Source organism: Schistocerca nitens, chromosome 11, assembly GCF_023898315.1.
Source record: "Schistocerca nitens isolate TAMUIC-IGC-003100 chromosome 11, iqSchNite1.1, whole genome shotgun sequence".
Classification (NCBI taxonomy): domain Eukaryota; kingdom Metazoa; phylum Arthropoda; class Insecta; order Orthoptera; family Acrididae; genus Schistocerca; species Schistocerca nitens.
In genome coordinates, this window is record NC_064624.1 from 64384497 (window position 1) to 64408010 (window position 23514).

The 23514-nt window shown below is 38.7% G+C and overlaps 1 protein-coding gene across 1 annotated transcript in view; it reads left to right on the forward strand.

The window, feature by feature from the left end:
* Positions 1-23514, forward strand: part of LOC126212634 (zinc finger protein ZFP2-like) — a 102994-nt gene that overhangs the window by 68127 nt on the left and 11353 nt on the right. The window contains exons 6-7 of the mRNA XM_049940061.1: positions 12591-12662; positions 22054-22091. Of these exons, the coding sequence (XP_049796018.1) occupies positions 12591-12662; positions 22054-22091 (110 nt within the window). The remainder of the gene's footprint in view (positions 1-12590; positions 12663-22053; positions 22092-23514) is intronic.

The following is a 23514-nucleotide window of genomic DNA, read 5'->3' on the forward strand; positions in this document are numbered from 1 at the left end:
GGTCTTAAGAGGGCAGAATTAGACTTTTATCTGTATCTCCTAACGGTTAGTGACGACTAGCAGTTCAGTTCTTCACATGCCACTACTCTGAAGGGATAGGAAGAGTGTGTGTGTGTGTGTGTGTGTGTGTGTGTGTGTGTGTGTGTGTGTGTGTGTGTGTGTGTGTGTGTGTGTGTGTGTGTGTGTGTGTGTGTGTGTGTGTGTGTGTTGAGGTGAGATCAAGGAAGGGGGTATGAGTAGAGGATATGGACTAGCATAGTTTGAGTCTAGAGGGGTTAGGGGGATGGGGGGTGGGTAGTCTACCGATTGCAAGTACAGCAAACATCCTTTCAGTGTACTCGAAGTGTAGAGTCTAACTCAGTGGAGATGTTGAGTTGTATTATTATAGGTGAATGGAAGGAAAAATGGAAAAAGAGTGAAGAGCATTTACATCCATGTCCTCATAAAAATCCATACTCTGGAATCTGCTGAGAGTTATACGGCAGATAGTACTTCCTACTGTACCAGTAAGTAGGGCTTCTTCGATTCCATTCACAAACTGAGTGCAGGAAAATGGCCATGAAAATTACTCTGTGAAGCCGACTTGGGTGGCCGAGCGGTTCTAGGCGCTACAGTCTGGAACCGCGCGACCGGTACGGTCGCAGGTTCGAATCCTGCCTCGGGCATGGATGTGTGTGATGCTCTTAGGTTAGTTAGGTTTAAGTAGCTCTAAGTTCTAGGGGACTGATAACCTCAAAAGTTAACTCCCATAGTGCTCAGAGGCATTTGACTCTGTGCATGCTGTAATTAGTCAAGTCTTGTCTTTATGTTCCCTGGGGAAGTGATACATAATAGGATGTAGTACATTTCTAGATTCATCACTTACAGCTGGTTCTTCAATCTCTGTAAATAGGCTTTCATAGGATAGTTGGCATCTGTCTTAAAAACATCGCTGTGTCTCGTTTCTTAGCATCTGCATGACACTGTCACATGGGTCAAACAAACTTGTGAACATTTGTGGTGCTCAGATGTGATAGTCATCTGTGGTGCAGGTGCCACACACCTGAGCAGGCTTGCAGTATGAATTGTACAACTGTTTTATAAGCTATCTCCTTTGTGGACTAGTTGCATTTTACCAGTGAACCAAAGTGTGCTATATAAGTGCAGTTTTACATTTCTGAACAGACTGATGATCTCAGCAGTTTGGTCACTTTTCTGATCATGTACAGCAAGTTGACAATCTCTGCACCACTTTGAACTCTTATCCAGATGTGACTGACCATTCATGCAGCTTTTCCCGGTATAGGGTGACAAAATATAAACAGCATTACAAATGACCTACAAGCAACAAATTCGTATTCCTTGCTTTCATACAATAATTAAATTGTGCCATCACTATCCAGTACAGGTGACTCTTCTTCTGCCTTAACACTGCATAATATGAGCATGAGAGAACTACAGAGGAATGTATTTGATACTTTATGAGATAGGAAAATGCTGATTTTTTTTATGCACATGAATCTGGTGTGGATTTTTAACACAGTGAGACCATTAAACAATGTGAGAGGAAGAAACACTTGGTTATTTGAAAAAAAAATTTTAACACCACGCTAATGATGGGAAGAACAATGGGATGTGTTAGGAATGGCATAAGAAATATTTAATATTGGAAAACTTTTTCATTTCTTACAAAAATCTCAAGTGATCTCCTGGAAGTGAGAAACTTCAGTCACTGGCTACTGGTTGCAGATCAACGAGATACTTTCTTCATAATTGTTTGCACCTCATGTATGCATTATCACCATTGGTATAATGAATGGAAACCACCATCTTAATCACTATTATCTGTAATAAAGATGGTCAGTTTTCATAGGAATAGCAGATAACTCCCATATAAAAGTTGGAATAGGAAAAATGAGAGAAAACAATATAAATATTACGTGTGTGTAACACCATAAAAATAGTGATAATGTTACAAGAAATAACTTCAAATAATGGTCTCATTCATATCCAGTGCTGTAAGCCGTAGATTGCCAGTAATGACAATATTTCACAGAAAACTTTAAAAGGTATAGAGAATGCAATACGTGGACTGAACAGGTGTGGTGACAGAGCGATAAATTGTGAGAACAGTATGGAATTCTGTAAATTATGGTGATAAGTTAAGGAATGCTGTGTTCATTTGTCTAATGACCACTGACCTCTCTTTTTATAGCCCAGTCTGTGAAGCCCAATGATGTTCGATTAGGGGAAAAATACCGTGTAGCCACTAATTTTTGCCTAGTGTCAAGAGGGAGTGTCCTGATCATTATGCTAAAAATCCAGAGTGGTAGGATGTGAGTCTTGCGATGGGGCAGTGATGTTTAAAGATCACTTTTTACGTTTTATTTCGAGTAACTCAAAAACAGCAGTTTCGACTGAAAATGTTTCCCCACACAGAATCAAACTACATGAAATTTGCTAAAAATGTTCCTTTTGCATCTATGAGTAATAGCTTCTGCATTTCAGGGAATAGAAAAACCAATTATTAAAAATATTGCTTTAACTATACGAAATTAATTATGTTTACATGGAGGGGTTTAAAAACAAATTTGTGTACCATGTGTAAGTGTAGTACAGCCATATTACAGTACAAATCATGTTCTGGGAGTGCAACAGGGTGATGGGGAGGTATGGGGAGTAGAAGCAAAGGGAAGATAGGTTGCCAGATTATGTTGATGCTCTTCCTTCCTTCACAGGTCTGCAAACTGAAGATAAAGGTGGTGATTCCCCATTCGATCTACCCCACTATGTCACAAGAAGCAACCAAACGGTGTCTCACAAAGTTATTACAACTTTCCACAATGTGCCTATGAAGAGCTCACTACCACATTCTGCAGTTATGCCTGGAGGCCATTTATTTTCCACAGAATGCGTCAAGACTTAATGGAAAGCTGATATTAGTTACTAATGACATTAACACAAGAAACACATACAGACAGTCTCTGAAAATCTTTCCAGACTGTTCTACGCTGTTGAAGGGGAAACTGATTGTGTCATCCTTTATGGAGGTTGTAGCCTTCTTGTGGGAGGTGAAAATTCCTTCACCATGAGTGCTGCTTGGTTTTCAATTTAGACAGACTATACCTCCCCAGCATTTATTGTCCAGTTCGCCTGTGTGAGTAGACAAAATAACTTCACGGAGCTCATGTTTGTACAGCGGAGTTATTTTCAGTTTGTTAAGGAAGTACTTTGTTGTAGTTGTTTGGTGAGGTATTATGTAAAAAAAAATCCGAATAGAGGAGCTGTGAGTGTCCCCCACACGGAAGAGCCTGTCTGAACTGTAACACTCCATCAACATATAAGTGATGTCAATTTCTTTGTCTTTTCTATGCCTTTCTGGAATATTTTTCATGGCATCAGGGATTTCAAAATGCATGTCTTCAGCTTTTGCTTACCAACATATGAAGAGACCCAGAGTCTTAAATTGCATTTCTCTACAACAGAGATTGGTAACCTGTTATAGAACGTAAGATATTTCACCATAAGACAAGCAATGCATTACAGCAGACTACTGTTCTAGATGGAATATGGTCAGTCCCATTCCATCAGATATACTCACGCCCATCTTGGAAGATATACTATGGATGTATGGTATGTAGGTCCACTTAGTGCAGCCCATTTCACAACTGCAATAAGTTACACTTACTCCTAAACGTAAAAGATCTATGCATCCTATCACTAACACAATCAATAGAGAGACCTGCGGTACCTTTCTCATGATTTGTTCTTTCACAAAGTGACAGCAACATAATTACACAGCTTTACAACATGCTTTCAATGGTAGACAGCAACCAGGTGACACATTTACCAATCCAGTCCCTTTGCCACCAACACTATCACATCTAGAAGCTAAGTATTTCTCGGCCCTATTTCAGGCTTGTATTTTACACATTACCTCACGTAATACATGCAGTGAGTATTGATTTAATAATCTGAAAATAACACCACCATATAGTGTTTTTTCCACCATTTACAAACTACAGGGATTGATGGATGAGGGGATACAATACAGGGAAGGTCCTATGTCCAAAATGAATGATTTCCATGCTAGAGACCATTTATTAAATCACACATTGCTACATAGAGTGTGTTCTAATATGTACCATATCATCCAGCCACAGTTACTGTATGCATAGTTTCCTACTAGAAAGTAATACTGTTTCACATACATCTTGCCACAGGATCCTCTCCTAACATAGTAATTGGTAATGTGTCCGATTCACTTCTCTTATTGACTCACCTTGTAGTGGACGTGATTCAGCATTGTACACAATCGTTTCATATTCGTATTGACAGCTTGCAAACGTGATGTTTCCTTATGTAAAGGCGATTGGCGATGGCTAGCAGGGTTGTATCAGGAGACCTATCCCCACCAATAACAACCACACCTTTCAATGTTGGCAACAGTGTTTCACTGTTTCTCTGAGACACGGTTGTTTCAGGAAGCAGGAAATCATGGTGTACCCAAAATATGCAGACACCAGACTTGGAGGACAATGTAATTAACGCTGTGGAAGGCAACTGCTGTGTTGGTTACAGACAGTCGGCCTGCCAGTACAGTGTAGCCCATATGACCATGTGGAACATTCTCTATGACAATTGTTGCTACCATTAACTCTTAAGACAACAGGCCTTGCTTGCTAGTGACAGATTTTCCACATCAGGAGCAGTTTCGTCTCTACTCCCTTCACCAGACAACCACAGTTCTAAGATTTGTCATACATCCTATCCACAGATGAGGTCACCTTTATGCAGAGTGGTATCGTCAGCTTTCATAACAGTCATCTATGGGACAGTGAATCATCAGGATCAGTGAACAAAGGATTATGTGGCTGTATATGATGTTGCTCCAGCCCACTTCACTGTTCATGTGTGGACCCCTCTCAGTTGTCTCCACTGGTAGATGTATCTGTATTTCAAGACGGGGGGGGGGGGGTCCAGTAGCATGACATGTTCGTTCACCAGATCTCAACCCATTCGATTTCTGGTTATCTCAGAAGTACTGTATATGCAGTGCCCATTCCAGATGTGGAGACATTGGAGCAATGTATTCCTCCTGGCTTTGCCACCGTTTAGTTGCAGCTTGACCAAACAGCTTGAGACAGAACATGCTACAGCACATACTCACATGTAGGGAGTCACATGGAAACCATTTCAGTACTTATTGCAACTGTGACAGCTTGGTACAGCACAGTCTAGGTCGCAGTCTCTATATGATTACATAAATGGTCTCTACCTCTCATCAATCAATCCCTAGAGTTTGTACACGGTGGAAAAAATCACCATGTATAAATGCCAGCTGAGTGAAGTTATTTTGTCTACTTACAGAAGAGAACTGGACAGGGAATGCTGGGAGGTATAGACTGTATGTAAACTGAAAATCGAGCTACAGTTGTAGTCGGGGAAGTTGCTTTCCCTGGAAGAACATTTTAGTTACTGTACTGGATGACACAGAAAATTTCTCACTCTAGCAGTGCAAAACAGTATAGACATTCATACAGATTTTGTCCATATGTTACTTGTATTACCATTATTAGTGAAGTGTTCATGCATGTTGTTGAAAAGAAACAAAATACCTTCACGCTTACGCTCCACCCTCCACCTTCCCCTGCCCATGCCATGGGCATATCTTCATACTGGGTCCCCAGTAATTCATTAACCAAACTGTGGAAGGGTCCATATTATTTTGTGAAATACCCTACTCTTAATTTTTGTAACAGTGCTGTTAAGAGAGTGGGAAATTTCCTGCTCACCATTTTGCGGGCTTATTAAGGAGTGAAGTGTATGAACGCAATCCTGCAACTTACTTTCCATTGTGCTTCTACTAAACACATCCCGCTCTTCACATACCAACACACCCCGGTACATAATTTATATGTTAATATTACTGTATTGCACTTAAATGTGGTACAAACCTTTAATATTTGATTTTAACCCATTTCATTTAAAGTTACAAATTAATTATATACCGTTAAAACTTTTTTCCATCCTCTGCAATAGTATCAATATAAACCCATCCATGTGATAACAGCGTCACCTGGCAAAGGATGACAGTCACACATGCATGGTACATGTAGTATCAGTGAGCATCCTCTATGTGTAGAATGGAGAAGGTGTGTGATCTGAGTTTGACTAAGGGCAGATTGTGATAGCCCAGAGGCTCAGCACGAGTATTTCGGAAAATGTATGACTTGTCAGGTGTTCAATGAGTGCTGCGACAAAACCAAGGTGAAACAACATCCAGACATAGTGGAGCTGGGTGGCGTCAGATGTCATAAGCTAGGCAGACTGGTAAGAGGATGGGCAGCAAACTGTGGTAGAACTAACATCAAACTTTAATGCTGGTCAGAGAAAAGGGTGTCTGAACACACAGTGCACGTAACACTGCTGATGGACCTCTGCAGCCTACGACTCTTGAAAATGCCAATGTTAATATCACATCATCAGCAACTAAAACTGAAATGGGCAAGTGACCATTGGCACTGAACGTTGGCACAGTGGCAGTGTGTTACATGGTCTGATGAACCCCGTCATCATGCCAGTGGGAGGGCGCAGATCTGTCGTCTTCCATGGGAACAATTCTTTGTCTTGAAATTCGTACTACGGCTAGAGACAAACTGGTGGCATCTCCATTATGATCTGGGGATCATTCATGTAGCCATCCTGCAACCAATGGAACTCAGGTAGGGCACAGTGATGGGCAAGGGGCAAGGGCTATCATACACTAGTTGCAGACGACATATGCCACTTCATAAGTAACGTTTCGTGACAGCACTGGCATTTTTCAACAAGACAATGCACCATGTCACAAGGCCAGGAGTGTGACGGAGTAGTATGGAGTGGTTACAGGAACACAGTGGTGAGTCCCAGTTGATGTGCTGGCTCCTTCTCCCCCAACTCGCAACATGTGAACCCAATCGAATAGTTCTGGGATGTGATTGAACATAGCTTCAGAGCTCATTGGTCACCCCCCCCCCCCCAAAAAAAAAGAACCTACCAAGGCCTCATCGCTTCCAGGCCACTATGCCTTGATGCTGTTACCCATGCTGAAAGTGGACATACTGTCTATTAGTTAGGTGATCATAATCTTCTGTCTGATCACTGTATATCTTTGTGTTTTTAAGTAATAGTATCCAGCTTTGTAAAACAAGAAGAGCTAGAATCATTACTGGCTAGATGGAGGTGGAATACAGAAAATAAAATAACTGAACCATCTGAGATGTATTACAAAAGACTGATCAAAATAATTGAAGTGATATGACTGGGTGATTGAGAATGAGGTTCTGCATAGAATTACTAAAAAGGCACTTACGGAAAACACCGATGGGAAGGGACAGTGTAATAGGATGTGTATATGAAGACAACAGAGAATTACTTGTGTGATACTAGACAGAGTTGTAGAGGGCAAAAACTATAGGGTAATGCACATTGGAATATACCAAACAAGTAGTTGAAGATGTTGGATACCATTGCTGCTATGAGATGATGAGACCGGCACAGGACCCCAAGTCATGACAGCCCACATCAAACCAGTCAGAAGTGTCCTCCCCTCTCGTGGTCAAAGAATACCAATTTTAGTGTTACGTATGTCAAATAGGTACTGTAAATGGAGTGTAATTAAATGTGTGCATTTTGTGTGGTGCATAGTGTATACACATGTAGTACAAAGGAGGCAGCTCAGAACTGGTAGGTAATGAGTTTTTTGAGAACTATATGCTGTACATCCATCTGCACAGAATTTTGTAAGAACAGTGTGACATAATATTCATTCCAGTATCGGACTACATGACTGTGATGTCTAAATTACAGTTTTGAGCACCAACATATGCTTCCTGACACTTGTTGATACAAGCACTGCATTCACAAGCACCTGAACTACAAAACTGTTTTTGCAAACGTCAGATGTTTCTACAATATTGCTTCTGTTGTGGGTTACTGGAAAGAGATAGTTGTATTGGTATCACAAATACTCTGACACATAATGTAAATTGTCTTGCACAGTTTAACTGTAGAAGCAATTGGAAGTCAGTAGGCAGCAATGTGAACTTTAAATCACGTTTATGAGGGCATGTTGAAAAGTAATGCCTCCAAATTTGTGTGAAAACTCGTACAGATTTTTGAATAATACTTTATAAACATTCTACACCTTTATTCTTCATCTCTACATGTTTGTGTTGCAACAAAGCCACATTGGCAATGAAAACATTTCTCCCAGTGAGTGATTGGTTCATTGATACTGTCGCTGCAGGCTGTTCAACTTCGTTGATGGAGCCACAGCCTCACCTCTACTTGCACAACTTTATCACTATAAGACTTAATTCTTCAAAGATGTCTTCAAGTGTTGGCCTATGCAGCTGTCCACTTTGAGCTGAGGTTAGGAGTTCCGTTTGCTTCATTATGAGTATGAACAACTGAATGTTTTGACATTACTGACGTTGATATAGTGAAAACAATGCACTGGTTCCGTTCTTCTGTTGATTCAATTGAAGGCTCATTTTGTGCAGTTACAAACTTGATTAGAGCACTCTCTTTCGCATGCAATAACATAGTTCCATTACACACTGCAATGTTACACACTACAATTAGAAGCTGCATAATAGTAATGTTGCAACTTGTCACTGAAATGGGAATTCGATCACGTAATATGCATGATAAGTAATACCTAAATTGATACTGAGAACAGAATAAAAAGAATTCGGCAGCATTACTTTTCAATGAGCCTCCATATTACGAGACAATGGGAGAAGTGCAAGGAATTTAACTAACACAATTCTTCAGTGTTAATAGATTTTTCCATCACAGGACAATGGTCACAGACAGAGGTTACACAACAATGTGAGGGAGTGTTGAAATCCAAAAAAGTTTGTGGGTGTAGTGAGGAGATGGTCAGGGACAAGAGCAAAGGTACAAATGAGAGAGAAGATGCCCTGTACATTTAAAATGCGTACTGATTTGGGACAAGATTCTACTTGTCACCATGAATGCTCAACATAATATTTGACAGATTACTGGAATTTGCAAAGACGTCAACTTGATATGGCACATGACATAACAGCTAGGTTTGTAGTACAAAACGCTAAGAAGCCATATGTGCTGACTCTGCCTTCAGGATTGGTGCAAAGTGACCCAGTGCATACTGGAAATTTCATTTACAACCGTAGAGAAATTTTGTTGTGTGGGCACAAACTTACAGCTGGATGTTAAATGAGGCAGCATTAGTCATTCAAAGCTCTGAAACTATGAAAATGATTGTGACTTAACTTAGTATCACCAGCAACACTAAAATTTAGGCTTATAATAGTTACAGCCCAGGGTTGGTCTATAAACCTAGTTCTTAAGTATTGTAAACACAACTGAGAGAAAATCTCATCTCTATGATCTTTTGTCCATTCTGAGACAATGATGATATCTCGACAGAAAGAGAAAAGTGTTGGAAAATACATTGTTGGAAAAGTCTCATATGCCAGAAAATATTCAAACCAGAGCTGTGAGCATGAGAATGTTAACCTGGTAAATCCAAACAGGAATAAATAGGCAGGTGATTTAATTAAAAATTAAGGACAAGTCGTTGAGTGGATGGAAGAAACACTGTAACTGCAGGCAAACAAATTGAGTAGAAGAGGAAACCTGCTGACTACCCTAGTTCAGTAGTTCTGCAGTGAGATATCAGTTCGTCTACTTGTGACCCACAGAAGTATGCGTTACAATGGAAAAATCAGCAGACTGACCTACATTGTGGATCTTCGGTATTATATGGAATACAAAGATTTTTTTTCCAATATGTTTTCTGCTCCAAAACTCTGTACTGGTTCTTTAGTTGCAAATATCCAGCAAATATCTGCATTTCTCTTATGCATGACGTCAACGAAAATTTGCGTTTATGTTCAGTTTCTGCAACAGACAATGAAAGTTTTACAGGAACTCTACTGGCAAGCAAATTGTAACTTGTCCAAGCAGAATTAGTCTTACTGATGAGTGACGATTGCAACTCGGAGACCTAGAGATACCGAAATGATGCTGCTGTTGGGAGAGAGATGCAAACTCTTTTCGATAAGTATTTAGGTATTTCTAAGGTGCTATTAGTGGTTACTCTTAGCGGCCAGTGTGTTCTTTCAGAACCAAAGCTCTTACTATATTGGCTAGAACGCTTCTCCATTTCATCAACTTTCTGTGAGCCTGTGCGTTTTGTACAAAGCATCACCAAGAGAATAAAAGTGTGTCGACTAAGTTGTTCATCTATCTAATAAATAATCCCGTTGATTCTGGAGAACTATCTTGTTGATAATTGAAGTTGATGATGCCATTGTTAAAACGTACATCAGTTTTATCACATCAACCATTTGTTACTCTATTCATGACATGGATAGCGTACGAAAATTCCCATATTCTTCTGGTCGTGTCAACTGCATTTGATATTGAGCAAGGAACTTTATTTTTTATGTCAGTAATTCCTAGACACTGCTGGACCTCTTTATTCAGTCTGTACTGTACCATAAGAAGTGCATGTAACAAGTGTCATTCTGGCTTGATCTAGCTGGATAATTACTTGAATCAATATATTCTAGACATCACTAGGAGTGACAGTGTGATTCGAGTACACTAAAATAGGGTGAATACAGTTACACATCAGAGCAATAGATATGAACACCAGAGCAATGATAGGCAAAGTTATTACTACAGTCGTCCGAAGTATATACCCATAAAGTGACGAAACAAATTTTCAGCAAAGTGTTACTGAAATGAAAATTTCCTTGTGCTTCATCAAAAATCAGTGTATCTTGTTTTTATTCGTTCTTTCCGAAAATAGTTCCTCATTGTTCTACAGCCTCTTTGTTAATTTCACACGAGCATTTCAAATCATTTAATTTTGGAGATGCTTCAGAAGGTTGTTGCAACAATGCGTGCTTAAATGTCTATATTCTTTGAGCTACTAATGTTCGAGAACCCGGTATCCAGAATGAAGTAATTGTCACATCACATAATGCATTCTTTTTTTTTTAATTGGCATTTCTTTAACATAGTGGCAAATATGATTTTCTGTTTTCACTGAGTTTACAATGATCTAGGACATTTGATTGAGCCATTTTATGGTTTTCATCTAAGACTTGCTTTTGGAAGAGATTTATTTCGGCATTTGCTGTCCTTAATTTATCACGTAATCGGACAGTTTCCAGTTCCTGGTACATCAACATCGTTTTAATGTGATTACTACTTCGTTCAGTACTGATATGCTCCCTAAATTTTCCTCAGCAAAAGCAGCACTGGCAGACATCGAAACTGCAGCTTGTTTACTGTCTTCTTTCCAAAGATTCCCTTTAGCAAGTGCTTGACGGACGATTTTCTTTTGTGTAATATTTTCGACAGATATTTCAGTAAACTGGGAAATACACGAGGAACCACTCAGCCGCTCTCGTTTTAAAAGACCACCCTTGTCTTACAATTTCAACTTGTTTACTGATGATAGAGATTTGTTGTTCCACACTAGAATGAGAATAACAGACAAAACAACTCTTGAGTCAGATTGTCTTTCTGGGGAATTGCTGTCAACCATTTTGAAATTATACTTCAGTTTTTGGAGACCTACAAAATATTTACCCTTAGTTTCTCTTCAGCCATATCAGTTCACTGGGTCGAAAAACGTGGACATGTTTTGTTCGTTTTCTTCTATAATTACCAGTAACTACAACTCTCACCACCTCTTTGTAACCACAGCCTTCAACTCTTAACCATTCACTCACAAGTCCTAAACAAACTCTCAGAATAAATTGGGGCAGAAGCAACAAACGCCATCCGATTACATGTCAACATGAATCTCAAGTGACAGTGCTACTCGTGGTTCTTGCATATATGAAGATGGTACCTGTTGTTTCGGACATTTACAAAAGACCAGATACCATCTTCAAGGCTCACTGGCCATTTGACCGTCTTCTTCTATGCGGATGCACAAACAGTGCCTGAACTCTTACGGGAATCGGCAAAAAGCTGCGAGTAATGAGTATAATGGGCAGGGGCACTATGAGTATAGTGCGGGACAATAGGTTGGGAATGTGGGTTTCACGGTAGGCGCGCCAGAGATAAGTAGATAAGTCCCTGCAGTTCCACAATCCTCCGTGTCCTCAGTGGCTCAGATGGATAGAGCATCTGCCATGTATGCAGGGGATCCCAGGTTCGAGTCCCAGTTGGGGCACTTATTTTCAACTGTCCCCATTGATTTATATCATTGCCTGTATGCAGCTAGGGGTATTCATTTCATTGTAGTTCTCAGGCTCGCCACCTCTCCTGTCCAACTACGTTAATGCACAGAGAGTAAGCACACTCTCTCTTCTTCTTGCTATGGGCAAAGTGCGAGGTTCCCAAATGAAGCATAAGGGTCAGTAAGCACCATGAAGTACGCTATGTACTGACTGACTATGTGTAAAATGAGTGCAATATAGCACAGTGTGAAATTATGGTGATACGTGTTGGCATAATAACTGCTATATTCATTAAAAAAAAAGAAATATTGGGAGCCATGTCATAAGTACAGAAGGGTACAAGTAGTTTTAACTGAGACTTTTTCTCTCTTTCAGTGTCTTGAAGATAATTCGGTAATCTCTCGGCCAAATCATTTTATCAAGGAGGATCCTGAACTAAATTTGGAGGTGGGTGGAACTGAGAATACTGTAAGCACTCCCATCTCTGATTTATTGCATGTAGAGTGATAAAAATGTATTTGTGTAATTGATGTAAGAAATGCATTACTGTGGGACAGGCACAGATTGTGAGTTTTCTTGACCTAAGTGCAATTAATACCTTTACAGTACTCTTGCGATATTCCACTTGATGTGGATTAGCAACTATTATTTGCTTATTGTTCTGAAAAGAATCCAAACGGAATTTGTAACAATATGTTTAACCATACTTTCTGTGACCCTTCTGGATGTTAAACAGTTCATATACGTTTAAGCCATGAGAGTGTAGATCATTTGAAAAATATTCCTCCTTCCAGTAACTTACGATTAACGGATTGCAGAATACATTGGACATGGTTTATCTTATCAGTGAATCATTGATATTTGTCAGTTTGAACTAAAAATTTTCAAACTTGCCAAAGGTACGAAGTGTGATACTATTTTTATGTGACAGATCACCCTTGATACATTGATCTCAAAATAGTTACAGTTTGGCTACCTCAATGGTATATGTTGAATTACTCACAGATTTGTCAGTCACAGAAAAGCTCTTGGACGTATGCAGATAAATCCATGTATTACCTCATCATAGAATTCATAGCAGATCCAAATAAATTATCTTCTTGGCACAACTTACAGCTTTAATAAGGTCTCCTTGTATGAAGCATAAATCTTAATCCAGTAAAATAAAATGTTGTTGTATTAATTTTGTCCACATTGCATAAGAGAAAGTGGATGGTTAGATTCATAAACTTCACACAGGAATAAAACCTAACAAACATTTGGGAATATAAGGTAGAGGACTGAAAATGTACGCATAGTGCTTAGAGCCATTTGAACCATTTAAACTGAGAAACGTAAATCCGAAGACATACTATGCAAGACACTGTATGGTACATGGCGGTGGGTATGTTCCACCACTATTAGTCATTTCCTTTTCTTTTTTGCTTGCAAGCAGAGTGAGGGAAAAGCAACTGTCTGTTGCCTCCATAAAAGCCCTAATTTCTCGTCTTCTTTTGTTCTCTGTAAATGACCCTCATGCAGATTGATGCCTGTTGATTGTGCAAGCATACCACTCAAGGAAAAATGCTAGGGACAGCGGATATGGTATACAGGATGTTACAAAAAGGTACGGCAAAACTTTCAGGAAACATTCCTCACGCACAAATAAAGAATAGATGTTACGTGGACATGTGTCCGGAAACGCTTAATTTCCATGTTAGAGCTCATTTTAGTTTCGTTACAGGAGAACCAGTTGTTTCCATACCATGTACAATGTGTGCATGCACTATCAGCAGCTGATTGGCCTCCACGGGTACATTTCTCCGAATGGTTCATCCAACAATGTGTCAGTCCTCATTTCAGTGCAAATGTTCTCTTTACAGATGAGGCTTCATTCCAACGCGATCAAGTTGTAAATTTTCACAATCAACATGTGTGGGCTGACGAGAATCCACACGCAATTGTGCAATCACGTCATCAACACAGATTTGCTGTGAACGTTTGGGCAGGCATTGTTGGTGATGTCTTGATCGGGCCCCATGTTCTTCCACCTACGCTCAATGCAGCACGTTATCATCATTTCATAAGGGATACTCTACCTGTGCTGCTAGAACATGTGCCTTTACAAGTACGACACAACATGTGGTTCATGCACGATGGAGCTCCTACACATTTCAGTCAAAGTGTTCGTACAATTCTCAACAACAGATTTGGTGACTGGTGGATTGGTAGAGGTGGACCAATTCCATGGCCTCCACACTCTCCTGACCTCAACCCTCTTGACTTTCATTTATGGGGGCATTTGAAAGCTCTTGTCTACGCAATCCCAGTACCAAATGTAGAGACTCTTCGTGCTCGTATTGTGGACGGCTGTGATACAATACGCCATTCTCCATGGCTACATCAGCGCATCAGGGAGGGTGGATACATGTATCCTCGCTAACGGAGGACATTTTGAACATTTCCTGTAACTGAGTGAAGTCACACTGGTACGTTCTGTTGCTGTGTGTTTCCATTCCATGATTAATGTGATTTGAAGAGAAGTAATAAAATGAGCTGTAACATGGAAAGTAAGCGTTTCCGGACACATGTCCACATAACATATTTTCTTTCTTTGTGTGTGAGGAATGTTTCCTGAAAATTTGGCTGTACCTTTTTGTAACACCCTGTATAAAAGAGAGTGAACCTGGCATAACTGGTTCCTGCATCACATTTTCTCTTCCCAAATAAAGCATTTGTTTGTTAGGCTTCATTCCGTTGTATATGCATGGTGTAATAACAATTTTCTATGGGGCACAGGCATAGTAGTTTTCGCATATGGTATTCACTTTGGAAAATGTGTCCAATATTGAAATCAGTTCATTTAGCTGAAGTTTTCCTTTACTGTCACTGCTCTGATATTTTCCCACATTACATCAGTTCACAATAAGAGGTAGATCGACACCTTGGACTATTAACTTAGTTGGTGGCATTGTGCTTCATAAAATTTTCCATTAGTAAATGTGCCTCTGCATCATTTCCAAGTTGCTGCCTTCATGCTATTGTGTGGAAAATCAATCTGGAATGCATAAATTTTATTTCCATTTTGTCCACTATCTTTACAGTCAACAGTGCACCAGAAAAAAGTATTTGTCTATGTTTACAAGTTAACGATCCATGACTGTATACTTCCCAACAGCAACCTTAAATAATTGATCTCCTCCCATTGTTGTGACAAAACTCACTATTCATTGGTACACATCTAAACTCTGTCTTCTGGAATATTACCATCACTAAATCCTATTAAACGTTTTCTATTTCAGTATACACAAACAGGTGATTTCAAAATTAACAAAAGACATTAGATGAAAAAACAGTAAACATAGAAAAATAAAACTCATTATGTCCCTGACAGTTATGGAGGATACACAATGTGTGATGCATTATATTATAGGCAAATATTAATATACAAATTAGACCAACAAAGTTTTATTATGATTCCTTACAATACACGCTGATCAACAGTTACATCAGCAGTGAGCCTCAAATGCCAGTTCCATAAATTTACTCAACATTGATTCTCAAAAAGAACATCATCTTCCCTCCAAGGATTCCTGTCTGAGTTGCTGAACCATATCCATAACATTTGTGTGCTAATGATAGCTAATAGTAGCAAATCTAAAAGCATGCAGCTGAATTGCTTCAGTGTCTGACTAGTGAGATGTCACATTGTCAAGCATGCATATGTTCCAACAAAAAAATTTGGGAAAACCGGAGTTCAAAAGAGAATATATGAAAATGGTGAGATAAAGCTGGGAAAATGAGGTCAAAATCACTACCACATAATTTTAACCTGCGAAGAAGCCACAAAAATGGAATTTTCTGAACTCCGCTTTGTGTTTCAGATAGACTCTGATGTTATAGCCAATAAGGATAAAAAAAATACGCAGTGTAAGAACAAGAAATGAATTTTTTAGTCATTTCAACGTCTCCTGCATATACAGATTAGATTTCAACCAGTCGGAAAAGAAACACATATGAATAAATCAGTCATCTTTAATCCATTAACACTCGTATTATGAGTAAGAAATTTTTCAACAAATTATTCATTGATATACCATAAATTGTAAGAAACTTGCAGACATACTGAAAACCATTATGAGATTATGCTAACCACAAAAGAGGAGAAAACACAGGTAGTGGAACATTGTCTATGATCACAGTGTAGTAGATTTGAGGGAACAAGCATTGAAAATTTTAAATAGTAACAAACCATAGAAAATGGCAGGAATTCTTGGAAGTATAGGAAACAATGTTCAAGGCTATAAAAAAGAATGTAAACTGGTCACTTGAAACCAACATAAAAACAACAATTTTAGTCTATGACTTACACTCAGTTCTTGACTGTGTGCCTCTGAAAGAACAAGGAGTTTTGGAGGCGAAACAATTCAGGTTAAAAATCATCTGTTGAGGAACTGAAGGAAATCAGTACTTTGGAAAATGACAAGTCATCAGCGGAAACAGAAACTCATAGCAGAAGTATGAAAATACGGATACTGAGCAACAGTAATCTCACACGAGCAACTGACAGAATTATGTTAAACATTTGTAAAATTGAAAAAATTACTGAAGAGTGGAAATGTGCATTAATTGTTCCTCTTCATAAAAATGACATAAAACCAGTCTGAATATCACTGCATCCTGTTATGTCCAAACGTCTTCAAAAAGTCCTGTGAAGTCAACTGGATGAACATGTAGGCCCATTAATAGTCGAGTATAAGGCACGATTTTGCAAAGTGTAATCGTGTAGAGAACAGATATGGGAACCAAAGTCAATTTTGCAAAGATGGTGATGTGTAAATACTGTGACAACTTATGACAAGTGTCAGAAAGGCTTATGATTTGATAGAAGAAAATCTTGATTCAGTACTTCAAAGGAATTCAAAATTGACAGGAAAACAGTGGCAGTTATCCAACAGACATTAATGGGTACAACCTCAAATGTTAAATTGATTGGAGGAATTTCAGAAGCATTTGAAATGCACAACAGTGTGAAGCCAGAGATCCACAATCCCCTCCAATTTAAAATAATTCTGAAAAAAGTTATGAAAACACAGGGAAGGAGATTAGGTAATCCAAATTGAAATTAAAAAAGAGCAGAGAACCAACATGAGGTGTATGGCTCTTATAGATACTCACAGTTCTAAGAAACTGTAGAACAGCCAAACTTACCCTGGAGAAGCTTCATAAAATGTCACAGAAAACTGGTCTACAAATCATCTGTGAGGAAACTCAGTAATTGACAGGAAGCCTGCAGATAATCTCTCCACTATAACTTGGTATGAGGAAGTGTCACAAGATATATACATTAAATATCCAGGAGAGATAATACAATCAGCATTTATTTATTTATTTATGCTAGTCTGACGAGGGCCATCAGGTTCTCTTCTGCATTGGACCAGGGTTTCACACATATATATCATAGTTACTTAAGAAACAACAGTTTTAATATGACAGATAGTATTAAAATGATTTCAGTGTCCTAAGTGACAATGTGAGTAAGTAATACTGACTACGAACTAATAAAGTTAATAATGACATTACTAGTAGAATTACAGCTGCTGCCACAAATTTTGGTGGTGGTAACAGTAGTAATGACAACAATAATAGTGGCAGGTATAAAAAGGATTTATAAATGTACAAGATAGTTTTCAGATATAGTGAGTCCCGTGGAAAGAAAATTTAAAAAGCCTCACCAGCTAAGAATTCTGGGAAAAGAGGAAGATTTGGGAGGAGCATCATTATATGCTCACATGTCAGTTCAAAGAGCAATTTAAAAGCAGCCAAACGTGGCTACTTCAGGACGTTTGTAGAGTACACACATGGGTGACTTTCTGTTAATGGATGTAATCTACATGACCATATTCCTCTTGTTTATCTTCATGATTGTTGGATGTGTGTAGCACATTATGTGATAAATCAAGAGTATGTGTATGCCGCTAGTCCACCCAGTTGTCAGTTACACCTGTTGTATCTTGAAAAGATGTAGTCTTCTCAATTTACGGAACTTTTGGACATACTTGGTTTGAGCCACATCTCTGATACAAGTATCAGATGTATGTCCATGCCTTGAAGTATGTGACACTTTGTTATGATGAGGTGGCAGAGATCGAACATTTGCGAGTGCAGTGCGATGTTCAGTGCATTTGCCTACAAGGCTCACGAAGATGCTAGATAGTAGCGACTTTAGGATGGTGAGGTTAGGAGAACAAAGAATACCAAAGTGCATTGTGGTAGGGGAGCAAGGTTCCTTGACGTGAAAGTGGGAGATATCTCCAGGAGGAGGGAGGTTTTGCGGCCAAGGCCAGCAGGCTTTGCACTGGTCAGTGAATGGTCAGCTGAAGACAGGAGGAGAAAGTTCCTAAACAGAGCTAGAACAGTCCTTGGACAACAATATCGAAAGCAAGATAAATGGAATGAAAGCAGTCTGTCTTGCTATTGGTGCTAATGATGAGTAACCACAGTAATATGGTGATAAATTATTAAAGTAGAAATAAGACTGCAATTTATATCATCTGAATCAGAGTCTTGTGAACATAGAATAGTAATAGTGAATTAATGAATAGTATTGGTCGTGGAGGTATGAGAATTGAGCAGAAATTAGTACTAAAAGTAATCATAGACAAACAGAGAATAATAACAGGGGAAACTCTTTCAAATATAATATTAGTAAAACAAAGTGTTTCTTTGCAAAATAGACATGAAAGTAAACATACAAAATTAGAGGCAACAAGAGTTGAAATTTTTTTTAGCTTCAAACGTACTGTCTGCATTGCAGACTGATCTTTCCTATTTTAGGTCTTCACCATCATCCTGCCATCATTTGTCCACAAGTTTTGCAGCTGAAATCTTGATATCACACTGTTCAAAATCTTCAGTCATTCAAAAGTGAGATCCTCCCTTATTGTCAAACGTAACATCAGGAGTTTCTTGCTCAAAAGCTTGTCAACTGATTTGGAGTTGTAACAAAAAATCTATTTTAGTCAATGTAAAACTACTGCTGGAATAACTCTTTACTGTAGACAATACTGTGATTCATGGTCAAACAAAAATAACTAACTGAGAAGCAGGAAAGGCCCTTTAGGGAGATCCATAGATAGACAGAAACAATAACGGACACCTACAGATAAAAAGGAATAAAATTCTGTGGACGCATCACAGGATGACTGACGACAGGCTCACAAGGCAGTTCTTCGAGGTAGCAAGCACTAGCAAAAACAGTTCAAAATGGATCAGAAGTACAGAAGAAGTTGGACTCTCACAAGATAACATAATAAATCGAAAAAGAGTCTAGAAAGACCATGAAACATACTTAAAGAGCGACACATGGTAAACAGAAATGGATATAAATATTTCGAAGACCACAGAGGACATACACCATGTGATCAAAAGTATCCGGGCACCTGGCTGAAAATGGCTTGAAAGTTCGTGGCGCCCTCCACCCGTAATGCTGGAATTGAATATGGTATTGGCCCACCCTTATCCTTGGTGACAGCTTCCACTCTTGCAGGCATATGTTCAATCAAGTGCTGGAATGTTTCTTGGGGAATGGCAACCCAATCTTAACAGGTGTTTGCACTGAGGAGAGGAATCTATGTCGGTCGGTGATGCCTGGCATGAAGTCAGCATTCCAAAACATCCCAAAGGTATTCTAAAGGATTCACGTCATGTCTCTATGCAGGCCAGTCCATTCCAGGTTTGTTATGGTCGTGTAGCCACTCCGCCACAGGCCATGCATTATGAACAGGTGTGTCCGATCATGTTGAAAGCTGCAATTGCCATCCCCAAATTGCTCATAAACAGTGGGAAGCAAGAAGGTGCTTAAAACGTCAATGTAGGCCTGTGCTGTGATAGCGCCATGCAAAACAAGGGATGCAAGCCCCCTCCATGAAAAACATTATGACACCATAACACCAGAACCACCTCCGAATTTTACTGTTGGCACTACACACACTGGCAGATGATGTTCACCAGGTATTTGCCATACACACACACACCCATCAGGTCACCACATTGTGTACCTTGATTCTTCACTCCACACAACGATTTTACACTGTTCAATCGTCCAATGTTTTCGCTACTTACATCAAGCGAGGCGTCATTTGGAATTTACCTGCGTCATGTGTGGCTTATGAGCAGGTGCTCGACGGTGAAGTATAGGTTTTCTCACCTCCCACCTAACAGTCGTAATACCTACAGTGAATAATGATGAAGTCTGGAATTCCTATGTGATGGTCTGTATAGATGTCTGCCTGTTATACATTACAAACCTCTTAAAGTGTCAGCAGTTTCTGTCAGTCAACAAACGTGGTAGCCCTGTACGCTTTTGTGCTGTATGTGTCCCTTCGCGTTTCCACTTCACTATCACATCAGAAACAGTGGACCTAGGTACGTTTAGGAGTGTGGAAATCTGGCATAGAGACATATAACACAAGTGATACCCAATCACCTGTCCAAGTTCGAAGTGCATGGGTTCTGCGGAGTGCCCCATTCTGATCTCTCATGATGTCTAATGACTACTGAGTTCGCTGATATGGAGTACCTGGCAGTAGGTAGCAGCACAATGCACCTAACATAAAAACCTATATTTTGGGGGGTGTTTGGATACTTTTGATCATTTTGTGTATGTAAAGAAATTGGGAAGGATATAGGAGTAAGAAGAAAATTTTAAATTTAGACACTGTCTCTTAAAAGTTAGTGTATGGGATGATGATGATGATGATGGCGATGGTGATGGTGATGATGACGATGATGACGACGATGACGATGCAATCTGGAAACATCTCCCATAATTATCAGTGTGAGGAGATTAGAGGTATCTGTCAGTACCCTTATCTTTGTTATTACTCATTTTCAGTGCAGTTGTTATTTTTGAAAAAAAATTAACTGATTTCGTGACCTTAATTCAACTCGCTGTCAGAGATGACTCAGTCTTTACTGTTAATGTGAAATAGTTTGTTTCATCTGACATGTTTCTCATTAGGTCATCATCTCTGGGTTTGATGACTGAAACCTTAGATTATCCTTGATCTTAATGGTCTTCTGCTAGACTCGAGTAACACTTACTTTACTGCTATTGTAGTTGTCCACATGGTCATTGATTCTTCATATGTATTCATTGTATGTATGAAAGTGCATTCAATCATTTGAAGAGGACACTGTCCTCATGTTAATCATGTTGTTTATTTCCTATTTATGATAATACACGAATCTTTGTCATTTATATGCCTATAAAATAACAGCACTTCATGTAATAATTCCTATAACTTTCATGTCATGCTGTACTCCATAATTTCCTCTGTGGATGAAACTGATGTGACATTTAACGACTTTGATGTTCCATGCAGTGAGCTATCTCAAGATTATGGCATAATATTCAATGCTACAGATGTGAAAAAAATACGTTCAATAGCAGTTCAGATAGAACTTTTTTCAGTTCAGTTCGTTTCTTTACCTGTTTCATCAATAAAAATTGGACGATTTTTTACATTTTTCTCTGGTACTTCACCTTACTGTATGTGCATGGCAGGCGAATGATGTTTCACGCTTTTAATTTTGAAGTATCAAATAGGAAATTTGTTTTCAGATAAATCCATGTCTTTATAATTATTTACAAAGCTAAAAGCAAAGTGCTGAAATGAAGTGTTAATTTTTACTTATAATTTTCTTCAATAACTGCTACAGTTCCGTTGTGTCTCTTTGATAATGATATTTCCAACTATTGTTTGGAACAATGATATGTTATTGGATGTTAATACAATTTTATTTATTTACTGTTTCATCAATTTTAAATCACCAGTAATTCTTTGTATTTTTTCAGGTGGCAGCCTCAATTAGAAATGCATCTGATAGTTTAAGGTACGTTTTATATTATTCACTGCAGAATATTTTGAGCAGTATAAATTTTTAGTTACTCCATGTGAAAGAAAAATTATAACCCCTAGGGACCAAAATACCAGACGTTATTTTTAAAAAGTTTTGTTTTTGGAGTTCTATTTTTTCTATATATTAACCATTTGCGGTATATACATACAGTACATACAGACTACAGCAATGTTATGCATATTATCAGAGAAAACACTACTATATCCACTATTCTATTATTGCAGAAGATTAAAAAGGAGCTTTACGATATTACAACGTACATCAGTCCCATTTATAACATTGGTTTGCAATAACAGCACAAACAGCAAAAATGGAAACTAAAGCCCTTACATTAAATACTGTACTGTAACCTGAAAAATTATACACTCAAATAATGTTCTAAATCTAGTATATTGTGCTGTCACAGAGAGGAGCAAAAATGCCTGAAAAATTGCACTTGCAGATAATTTTCTAATGGCAAACATTCAACACATTGTGGTGCCACAGAAAGAAACAAAAATGCTTCCTAACTAGATGGCCAGCTGTAAGAACGTCTGTAAAACTAATGATCTGTTCAGATGTTGCAGCAAAACTTTCTCAAGTGTCCAAGGCATTTAACACTTCATGGTGGATAGGCAAAATGGTCTTGTCCTCCTCACATTCTTCTGATGTGTTTTGCACCTCAGACAGAAATGTTTGTACACCAGGTTCAGGATTTTAAATGTCTTGCAAAATTTTCCATTGTCAGGTGACGTGATATTGTTGTCACCATCTAACTTGCCAACATAATGTCTCCAGGCATTGCTAAAACAGTTCTGTAAGTGTCATGAGGAAACTGATGGAACTGATCCCCAGCTTGTATTGCATCCAATGCTTCCATCTCGTTTTCAGCAATAAGGATAGCACAAATGGCTTGTGATACAATGTCTTCATAGCAGCAGTAATGCCTCGACTCAAAGGCAGAAGGCAACTTAACATATTTGGTAGTAAAAAGTGAACATTTACTTTAGTTAATATTAAAACAAAAAAGCCATTTATCATTAACTGTCAATCCAAGCTTTCGAATAATGAGAGCAGATGCAAGGTAAAGCAGTAATTTCATTTTCTTAAAACATATCAGTTTCTCAGATTTACTGATCACCCAAGATTGTTGTTCATCTATGTTGTATGATTTACAGACAAGTACAAAAGTTAAAAACATTGTTTACTGCTGGCCCCACCATGCCACATGTCACTGTTATTTTGTGGGTTTGACTTGGCAGAAGTTGTAAAGGAATCCTAGTTTTGCCTGCATTGCTGGCGTAATATATAGCAAACTTTTCTCTCACTTGGTCAAATTCATGCAACCAATGCTTGCCCCTTCCTCATCAACTTTATTCATTTCATTGCCAATCACTGAGCATGAAATTAGGCTTCT